At 43.0% G+C, this 10,733-nt stretch overlaps 1 protein-coding gene across 1 annotated transcript; it reads left to right on the forward strand.

Annotated features, from left to right (window-relative positions):
- Positions 1-4,368: 4,368 nt before the first annotated feature.
- HOO65_070039 (uncharacterized protein) lies at positions 4,369-4,587 on the forward strand (the record flags this gene model as incomplete). Its single annotated transcript, XM_071001229.1, has 1 exon — positions 4,369-4,587. The coding sequence occupies one exon, from the start codon at positions 4,369-4,371 to the stop codon at positions 4,585-4,587; it is 219 nt and encodes a 72-aa protein (XP_070856757.1).
- Between the last annotated feature and the right edge of the window lie 6,146 nt (positions 4,588-10,733).

Below are 10,733 nucleotides of genomic sequence, written 5' to 3' on the forward strand. Positions count from 1 at the left end.
CTATGGATCATGTGTGGCTCTGATCCGCCCTCACCAAAAAGCCATATCATGTACTAACTACAAGCCCCTTAACCTGGCCGTAGCTTTAGTCCACAAAGAAGATCATTTCGGAAACCGTAGAAGAATGCCTGGTTTCCGATTCACATCAAGGTCCTTACCCAACTGTGAATAATGGCTGGATCTTCGTATTTGGTCCTCTTGTGATCACATCAAGGACTAAAATGCGTCTCGATGTCTGGCTGACACTTGACAAGGTTGAAAGCCTGGGCTTGTTGACGGGTGACGCATGGCGGTTGATGAGTAGTCAGTTGGCGTTTCTTCCTTCAACCCCACGAAGTTGCAGGGGAGACCCTCACGAACACAGGTCGAGAACGGACATGACAACGACCTGCTCCTCTACATTGGATAGTGTAGAATAGCTCTTAATGTTTGTATCAGTTGATTTATTAAAGGTATTACTTCTGTGAAAATTCGCCTCCCGTCGGCAGTATTTCTTCGACTCCGTTGCAAGCACTGGGACCGCAGGGACGGCGGCAAGTAGAAACTACCGGCGTCTCATTTTTCACTTGTGACTACTTTTCATATATCGCAATCTCATTCTCCAAATAGTACCGTCTCACCGTCAATTAGGTTTGGGATTCAGTCACGAGGACAGATATGGTTTGGAGAAGGTGTTCACCTTCAGATATTCATGTAGCTCGTAGAAGCACTCGTTAGGAGACAGAAAATACAAGATCAACTTCATACACGTTCTCGCACCCAAGTGTTCACTAAGACTTTGATTTCTCGCTAGTTGATTCTTTCAACTTCAACACTACGTCCTTGAACTTCTTTACTTTTATAGTGCTGATGAGGGTTCATGGGGATTCATGATAGGGTTGTCAACCCTATCGTGGATCTTCAGCCACAAGGGATGTGAATAAGTGGGGCATGTATGCGACGCCACTTAACCTGGATAGTGCGCCACGCAACCGATAGTCTTAGTAAGATAGGAATGGTATTCCGCGGGACGATGAATGCGATTTTGTGGGCGCCGAAGAGTGTGATGATTTGTGTGGTAAAATCTTCCGGGAGGTCATCGGAGACTTGATTCCGGGTTGCTTTGGACCTTTGGACAGCCTGAAGACGTAGATTACTATTAGCCCCATTTTTTTATTGTGCCGTGGCTTTTAGTCGATAAATGGTGGTTTAATTGCAAAAAGGAGAGATCGGTGGGTTTTTGGTGCGTTCGCTTACCAAGCACGGCACGTTAAAAAGGAAAATAAAAATATCAAACATAATACACCATAACCCCTGTTATAACAAGCGGCTATTAACTCTACTTGTAAAAGTGGCCCTTGCGGCTCACGTTTGGGCGTCTATTCCCTCCTCAGCGTCCATATCTACTTCGGCGTTGAGTTCTGCATCAGTGTCCGTTTCCGTTTCACTATAAGTTTCCGCTTCCGCACTAGTCGGCATTTTTTATCACACCAGGGATCACTTGAGGCTCTACCCACATGGTCGAGATAGACCTTCATTAGAGGAGTGAAAGTTTGCGCTTACTAAATAGTGGGTGCTGTAGCTCAGTTACTCAGTTCTGGTGTCTGAACTTCTGTTCTCTCATCGAGACCCAGGTAGACAATAGCCTACCTAGCCGGGAAGTGGAAAGCCGCAGCTAGCCAAGTTTGCTATGTTTCGATGTGGTAATGATGACGTGCTTGATTTCCTTCCCCGATTGTCATTACTCCTCTTCTCTGTAGTCAGATCCTTTCTGCTGTCTGGCACTGGCTTAGTATCTCATCCACCTGTCCAAGGTCCTTGGCCCCGACCTACTGTAACGTAACCTTACAGAAACATATGTTTATTCTCTTAGAAGAAGATCTGACAGCGTCTAGCATTGGCTTTGGAGATCAAGTTTTATGTCTAGTAAGTTATCTCTCGGGGGAATCTGACCGACATTGAGCTTCAAGCATGGTATTTGGATTCTGAAACCAAAGAGGCTAGGGGTCGTCAGTCGTCTACTCCTCAGGTGGTGTTGGAGTCTGTAGCTGTACATCACGCCTTAACGCGACATTTTCCAGGTCAAGAGGAACAAGTCCAACCCCTCCAAGGGCCGATTTGATGTTTCCTGCCATAGTAGGATTAAATGCACTGCAGAAGGCCGAACGCAACTCAGTCTTGGAAGCGTAGGTTACAGAATATCTAACTAAATGCTCCATTCATCGACCATAGGTATTCACAAGCACACCAAAGCACCTGTTGTCAAGGGGCTGAAACAAACGAAATGAATAAGGCAGTATAAAAAGCCTGATAATTTTGTTCCCCCCGTAGTATCCCTCGAATTCGATCAAGTAGTGACTGTGGTGGCCATGAACGATTATGAGATGATAGACACCAACTCATCTATTGGTTGAGCACTGGTCAAAGTGCTTGAGCCACTGGTCACTTGTCTCATTACTAGTCCAGCCATTTCAGATCACCACAACAGCTCGATAGTTAGAAACGTTACTTCGTCAGAGCTATTTAGCAGGGTGATATTGGCCTATACGGATCATAGATGGCACGATTGGTTAGTCTTCTGCATTGATCTCCTGGACGATGATAATCGTTTTCTAGTCCACACTTATCTCTGCCTATAACGACTAATCAGCTCTGAATCAAAAGCCAGTGTTGTGACAATTATAGATATCGCCTGATTAAATGCCACACTTCGGGATAATGGTTACTACAAGTTTAAACCAGCTATGGATAATAGCTGGGTCTTCACACTTAGTTCTCTGCTGGTTGTGCTTCTGAAAAAACAATCTTGAGCTGCAGGTGTTGCGTGATGAAGTTTGAAGCCCAATATGTGCTGACTGGTGGCAAATGACAGTCTATAAGCAACTGATGAGTTATTTCTCTACACCAGACAGCCAGGGTGGAAAGTCTTATGAATATGGGCCAAGAACGACTTGAACAAGTTTCTTCACCTCTAGATCACATAGCTTGCACGATTTAGGGATAATATTGGCCTGGGCTAACATGCCCTTCTGTTGATGGTATGGTGGTGTTAGGCTGACTGCATAAATTGCAATAGCACATCAGAGGGTCAATTTTACATTTTTTTTTGACAGCCGTAAAGGGTCAGAAGTATTCTAGCCTCATATCTAGACAGTAGCATGCTATGTGGTTGAGGATCAATTGATCAAGGAGAGAAGGTCTAGGTTGAAGGACTCTTCTTTCACCTACTTATCACGTACATGAGCGGTAGTATCAATGATGTGTGTAAGTCTATGACTTGCTTCCATGCAGCATTACATAAAGGTTACTACATTGAGGCTAGGTCATACACTACATTACTACATCGGTTACTTCAGATGGACCGGATTTCACGAGGAGCAGCTCATTGTAGCTTATCGGAGTTAATGATATTTTTACTACGTATTAATAATCGCAACAACCCGCGAAGCTATGGTACCAAGACCAGGATGATAGATGACAAGGGCAAGTTGAACATTTTAGTAATACAGAAAGACGTGCGTGTGAAGAGAAAAGTATAGTTCAGGGTATTCCACATTAATTACCGAGTGACTTCTTTGTAATATAGACTGCTTCATAAAATGTGTTAAATCAAGAAGCCAGTGGGTAGTTCTTCTATCGCCTTTTAGACAATGGGAGTATCAGGGTGCAACTTTCCATACTAATTTATGAACCAGTGGAAATCATGAACCCTACGTGCATCTATTTCGATGGCTAGGAAGAATGAACATTGTCATACGAAACAGAACGTTATGTAGTGATGATCAGATATTAAATAGTCTCCTAAATTCCTGAGCAGACAATCATTCATTTAGATATCTAGAAAAGAGTTCTTGACGAAGGCTGCTAAGGTAAAGAGCAGTGTATTGGGGGCTGTACAATGTACTCTACCTTGATTAAATATGGACGGCACTGAAATATGATAGATTCATTTTAAAGCAAAAGTTATCTATTGTGGTGAATACTCGGCATGACAAATTTATTTGCCATTGTATTTGGTGATAATATCAAGTGGATATCTATAACGTAGGTTCAATAGCATTTTGTCATCGGTGGTATTTTGTAATTAGCAGCATTGCCAATGTTTAGAAGCCACCGAGATCTGTATAAAAGGCATCGACATCGCCTTTTGTCGAGAAAAGTTAGTATCTCTCCCCCCATAGTCTACATCGGCATTCATAGATCACATCTATCTACAGACCTTTTTAAGACATCCGGTCTCAGACTACCTCACAAGATTCACATCATTTCAAGCATTTTGTCGGCCTCTTTCCATTACTCGCCTCATTTTAACCCTTCAAGTGTACGATTCCCTCCCTATATTATGTCTACAATGTCAGGTTCTAACACACAAATCAGCAGTTCGCAAAGATGCACCCTAGCTCTATTGCCCTTATTTTTGCCCTTACCGGCAACGCTATTGCAGCTGCCATTGGAAACGATGTCGTGTCTGCTAAAGCAGACTCTAAGCTGGTTGCAAGAGGTGATTCGAGGTGCTGGTGGGATGGTCCCAGCTGCTGGTGTGAGTTCATTCCGGGTGAACCAAGCATTTACGATGATGAAAACTGCGAAGGAATTCCCAAGAATTAGATAGTCAGGATTTCAATGATTTCTGATTCGCTATTACAATTGTGTCCTGAAGTAGGCTTATAAAATTAACAAGATTGTGTCAAGCATGAAATTGAGTCAGGGTCAATGCTACTGAAGGCCAGGTAAACGATCACTTGACCATGATAGTCTTAGCATGTAACTTTAAGAATAAAAGGTAAAGCGTACCTGTCTAGCATACGTTGCACTTCTACCTCCCAAGTGTACCTTTTCATTTGCTCAACTGATTCTTCAGCCGTTCAATATGTCAGTCACAAATACTGAGCCTAAATTGCTTTCTACATTTTACGAGCCTCACCATGGCCCAAAACTAATCATTTGAAGCGTCGCAAATCTCTTTGTAAAGTCTCGAGATAGGCTTCATCGCCAGCAGAAGGGCTTTTGATTGCGACATAATTGGATCCCCTAATCCCATCGGGTATCAAATCATGACCAGGGGATCGCTGCTCAGTTTTTTGAGATCTCCATTGCTGAGGATCTCCTTCCTGGCTGTGTGGTGAAAAAGCAATGGATGGTCAATTGCTTGCTGACTGCGACACGCTACCACTTGGCACGCATTGGGCTTCAGACTTTGTAAGGCAACCACCAGGCCTCAAGAGACGCTTTTCTTTTCGCAAATGTGGTGACTAGAGAGCCAAGTCTGAACATCTAGCCGTGATCCATAACTGGCGTTTGCTTGTGTAGAACACAGTTGTAAAGTATAGCAAATGGTTAGATGAATTCTGCAATGTTGGTGAGATTGGTTCTATCATGGGTGTATTTCAGAATGGAATGGTTGTCACAGGCATAGATAGGCCTTGAAAGCCATAGTCAGTGCATCCTAGAAAAGAATAAACTAATTACACTATCTGGTGGCTAGAAACAGTGGACCACAGCACACAGTGGGCAGGGCACAGATGATAGTATAGACCTAGGCATATTAGACACATCAAAGAGTCATCCAAGTCTACCAGGTCCCAGGGCATATGTGTATATCAAGATGAAATGAGTGCAGAAATAATGTCACGCAGAAGGAACAAGGTCTCATTGTATCACCCATACCCTGATATGCTCAATAGGGATCAGGTGGTTTTCTCGTGCAGTTATTCAGCTTCCATCTGTCAGTAACCTAAGTCTGGGATACCCTGATCCAGTTCGCCAAAACGTTAGGGTTACCGTCAGACATGAAGGGTCTTCTTCCAAGACCCAGGATGTATAAACCGCCTGAGATCAGCTCTTCACACAAGACTTGGATAGACACAGGAAAACTTCAATAATCACTTATTCCTCCTTCTCTTCTTAACAGGACATTCAGTACGTCCTCCCAATATCTACTGTTACTAGCTCATGTTAACTTGGATAGAATTATTGGATTAACAGTTTAACAGTTTATTCGTGAAAAATGTGTTGTGTTAGTTAGCCTTAAACACCAAGCATAAATACCTCATAGTCGAACTACTCAGCGGTTGACGAAGGAGAGAGGGGAGAATAAAACACGAGCAATTGTAAAACAGTATCCAACACTCCCATGTCTGCACTAAACACATGGTCTTGGAATGGACCCTAGTGTCTGATATTAACACAGCAACTCTAACGTTTGGCGGCATATGGCCAGGGTCAGGAATTCTAGTAATCCCGACTCCGGTTACCAGTGTCTATTCTGCGGACATTTCAACTCTAATTTCCCTTGTTCTTGAATTATAACGGCCCATATCACAATAACCACAATGCCTTTACTCTCCCCCTAACCCTCAACTTTGAATACCTCCGCCCTCACCTGTCTGTCAACATCTTCCCTCCTTTGCAGCTGGACCTTTTTTTGGCTCTGCATTACTTGCTAAAGATCTCATTTGCCTGTCAAAGGTTTTGAATCTCATACCCTAATAATGTCTTCTCATGCATTACCACTTCTTTTCCCTTAATGGCATCAAGGCTTCAAAAAGAGACACACGTGAACTGCTCTTGTAACTTTTGATTTGTTTTTCAAGGTATTCAAACTGGGGTCTACCTTCAAGCACTGTTTTTGGCACGCTAGGGGCCCAAGGGCTAAGGAGATCGACCAGCCTCCTCCTCTGTCGGCGTTGAAGTCCGTATCTGCACATTATGCCGGATATCACACTTTCCAGATTGAAAGGAATAATCCTCGCGGCTCTGAAGCCCCCATTGGTCAATCGAGCATCTGATTGGATGCTCGATTTCTTTACCATAGCCTCTCTTGACTGGTGCAACGCACACCTGACATCAAGAGGTTGAAGTAGACGAGAAGAATGAGCTGGCATATTTAGCCTGACAGGCTATTTTCTTAGTACGAGTGAGACGGGTGATATTGCCCTGCTGCCACGACAAATGGTGCAACTCCCTAGCCTTCAGCATGAATCGCCCGAATAACGACGACCCATGCCTAGTTTTCAAGCTGAACTGATCTAGCCTCTCCACGCCTTTCTGTACCTGTGATGGCAATTTCACTTTCAATGACATCCATCATAAAGCTAGCCTCGTCAAAGTTGTAGATATCAGCAGGAACAATGTATGGATCAAGTGTGGCTTGGAATCAGGAATGAACTCCAAGGACATAGTGTTGGAGTACAACCTTTAATAAATTAACTGATTCAAACAACAAGATCTATTCTACAGTTTCTTCAACGCCATGTAGTTGCAGGGGAAACCCCCCTTGCGAACTCTGGTCGAAAACAGACGCGACAGTGACCTCCTCCTCTCGATTGGATAGTCTTCATGAGTTGTGGATGGTATTCCACAGGCATTGAATGCCATTCTGTCGGCGACGAAGGGCATTATGATCTGTGTGGTGCAATCTTGTCAGAGGCCACTGAAGACTTTATTCCGGATGGTTTTGAACAGCCTGAAGACGGAGATTACTATTAGCCCCATTTGTTGATTGTGCCATGGCTTTTAGTTGATAAATGGTGGATTAAGTGCAAAAAGGAGAGATCGGTAGCTTTTTGGTGTGTTCAGGTGGTTGGTCCGTTCGCTAACCATACACGTTGAAAAAGAAAAAGAAAAATATCAAGCATAATACACGATAACCCCGGCTATAACGCGCGCCTATTAACTCTACTTGTAAAAGTGGCCCTTGCGGCTCACACTTTGGCGTCTATTTCTGCTTCAGCGTCTACATCCACTTCAGCATTGAATTCTCCATCAGTGTCCGTTTCCGTTTCACTATAAGTTTCCGCTTCCGCTCCAGCCTCCACTTTTGATCACATCAGGGATCGCGTGAGGCTCCCACACCAACTGCAAGCTTCAGATAGACTGTCTTTAGAGGAGGGAAACTATGGGCTTACTAGATAGTTGGTGCTGTTGCTCGGTTACTCGGTTCTGGTGTCTGAACTTCGTTTCTCTTATTGAGATCCATGTAGACAATAGCCTACCTAGCAGGGAAGTGCAAAGCCAAAGCTAGCTAAGTTTGCCATGTTTCAATGTGGTAATGATGAAGTGCTTGATTTCCTTCCTCTCCTGTCATCACCCCTCTTCTCTGTAGTCAGATCCTTTTTGCTGTCTGGCACTGGCTTAGTATCTCATCCACCTGTTCAAGGTCCTTGGCCCTGACCTGCTGTAACGTAACCTTACAGAAAACATCTTTATTCTGCTAGAAGAACATTTGATAATGTCTAGAATTGGCTTTGGAGATGAACTTTTATGGCTTGTACCTCATTTCTCAGGGTAATCTGACTGACATTGAGTTCCAAGCATGGTAATTCGGGTCCGAGATCGAGGAGGCTAGGGGGTCAGTCGTCTCCTCCTCAGGTGGTGTTGGAGTCCGTAGATGCACATCAAGCCTGGAGGCCACATTTTCCAGCTCAAAAGGAACAAGTACAGCCCCTCCAAGGGCCGATTTGATATCTCTTGTCATAGTAGCCTTAAATGCATAGCAGAAGGGCCGAAAGCAACTCAGTCTGGCAAGCGCAGGCTACCGAGTATTTAATTTAATGCTCCATATGTCGACTGTAAGCATCCTCAAGCACACCAACGCACATGATGTCAAGGAGCTGAAACAGATGAGATGAATGAGGCGGTGAATAAAACCTGATGATCTTGTTGTCCTCATCACATCTCTCGAATTCGATCAAGTCGTGAATTTCATGGCTATTAACGATCAAGAGATAGTAGACACCAACTGATCTATTGCTTGTGCATTGGTCAAAGTGCTTGAGCCACTCGAGACTGGTCTCATTACTCCTCCAGCCATTTCAGATCACCACAATAGCCTGATAGCCAGGAACGTTACTTCCTCTGTACCAGCTGACGAAGTGATATTGGCCTACACGAATGATAAATGGCATGATTGACTAGCCTTCCGCATTGATCCCCTCAATGATGATAATCTATTTCTAGTTTCTAGGCTATACTACTTTCGTCTATCCGCACTTATCTATCCTTATAACAACTATTCTGCTCCGTATCAAATGCTAGTGTCGTGAGCATTATAGACATTATCTGATTAAATGTCACACTCCAAGTCTGTAAGCAACTAATCAGCTATTTCTCTCACACCACGCAGCCAGGGTGGAAATTCTTATCAATATAGGCCAAGAATGACTTCAACAAAGCCCCCAGCCTCTAGATCCCAGAGATTGCACGATCGAAAGACTATACCAGTATAGGCTTAGATGCCGTTCTGTTGATGCCATGGTGTTGCTATGTTGACTGCATAAATCGTTACAGCATATTAGAAGCTCAGTTTTTCGTGTTTTTAAATAGTTTAAAGACTGAGAAGTATTGTAGTCTCATCATTGGACTATAGCATGCTAGTTGGTTGAGACTGAATTTATCAAATAGAGAAAGTGTAGGTTCAGGAACTTTTGTTTCATCCCCTCCTCACAGCATCAATGATCTGTGTAACACTGTCACCTGTTTCTGTCCAGTATTACATAAAGGTTACTACATTCAGGCTAGGTTATGCACTATAATACTACTTCGGTCACTTCAGATGCACTGAATTCTACAGGAAGCAGTTCATTGGAGCTTATCGGAGTTGACGATATTGTTAATCTATATTAATAATGACAATAGCCCCTAAAGCTATGATGCTAAGACGGGGATAATAGATTACAAGGGCAAATTGAACATTTTATTAAGATGCAAAGACTTCCATTTGAAGAGAGAAGTATATTTCAAGTTATTCCCTATTAATTAGCTAATAATATATTTGCAAGATTGACTGCTTCGTAAATCAGGTTAAATTGGAAGCCAGCGGATAATTCCTCTACCACCTATCAGACAATGAGACGATCAAGGTATATCTTTCCATACTGATTTATGAACAAGTGCCAACTATTTACCCTATGTAAATTTACTTAGCTAGCCAGTAGGAATAAAGCTCTTCATACAAACAGAGTATCATTTAGTGAAGACTGTGTATTAACTAGACCTCTAGATGCCTAAGCAGACAATCATTCGTTTAGATATCCATGTAGGTATTCTTCAAGATTGCTCTCAAGATGAACAACAGTGTATTGAGAGGCTATATAATGTACTCTACCTTTAGTCAATATGGAAATCACTCAAATATGATAGATTCATTTCAAAGCAAACGTATGGTGCCTATCGTGGTAGATACACGGGTTGAGAAATTTACTTGTCATTGCTTGCGATGATAATATCAAGTGGATATCTATAACATAGGTTTAGTAGCATTTTATGACAGGTGATAGTATTTAATTGGCAGTGTGTTTGATGCATTCACAGGCCACTATGATTTGTATAAAAGGGCGCCAACATCTCTTCTTGTTGAAAAAAAGCCAGTATCTGTCCTCCCACAGTCTACATTGGCATTCATAGATCAAATCTATCTACAGACTTTGTCAAGATATCCAGTCTCAGACTACTTCACAAGATTGTCATTCTTTCCAAGCCTTCTACTGGCCCCCTTCCATTACTTTTTTCATCTCAACTTTTCAAGTGTACGATTGCCTCCCTATATCATGTATTCAATGTCACGTTCTAACACAGCCATCAGCAGTTCGCAAAGATGCACCCTAGGTCCATTGTCCTTATTTTTGCCTTGACCGGCAACGCTATTGCAGCTGTTGTTGGAAATGATGTCGAGTCTGCCAAGACAGATTCTAAGCTGATTGCAAGAGAGCCTGATGACAGGTGCTGGTGGCACCGTATGTGTTGCTGGTGCGAGT

This window comes from Ceratocystis lukuohia (assembly GCF_044167205.1).
Source record: "Ceratocystis lukuohia strain C4212 chromosome Unknown Supercontig7_pilon, whole genome shotgun sequence".
In the NCBI taxonomy this organism is placed as follows: domain Eukaryota; kingdom Fungi; phylum Ascomycota; class Sordariomycetes; order Microascales; family Ceratocystidaceae; genus Ceratocystis; species Ceratocystis lukuohia.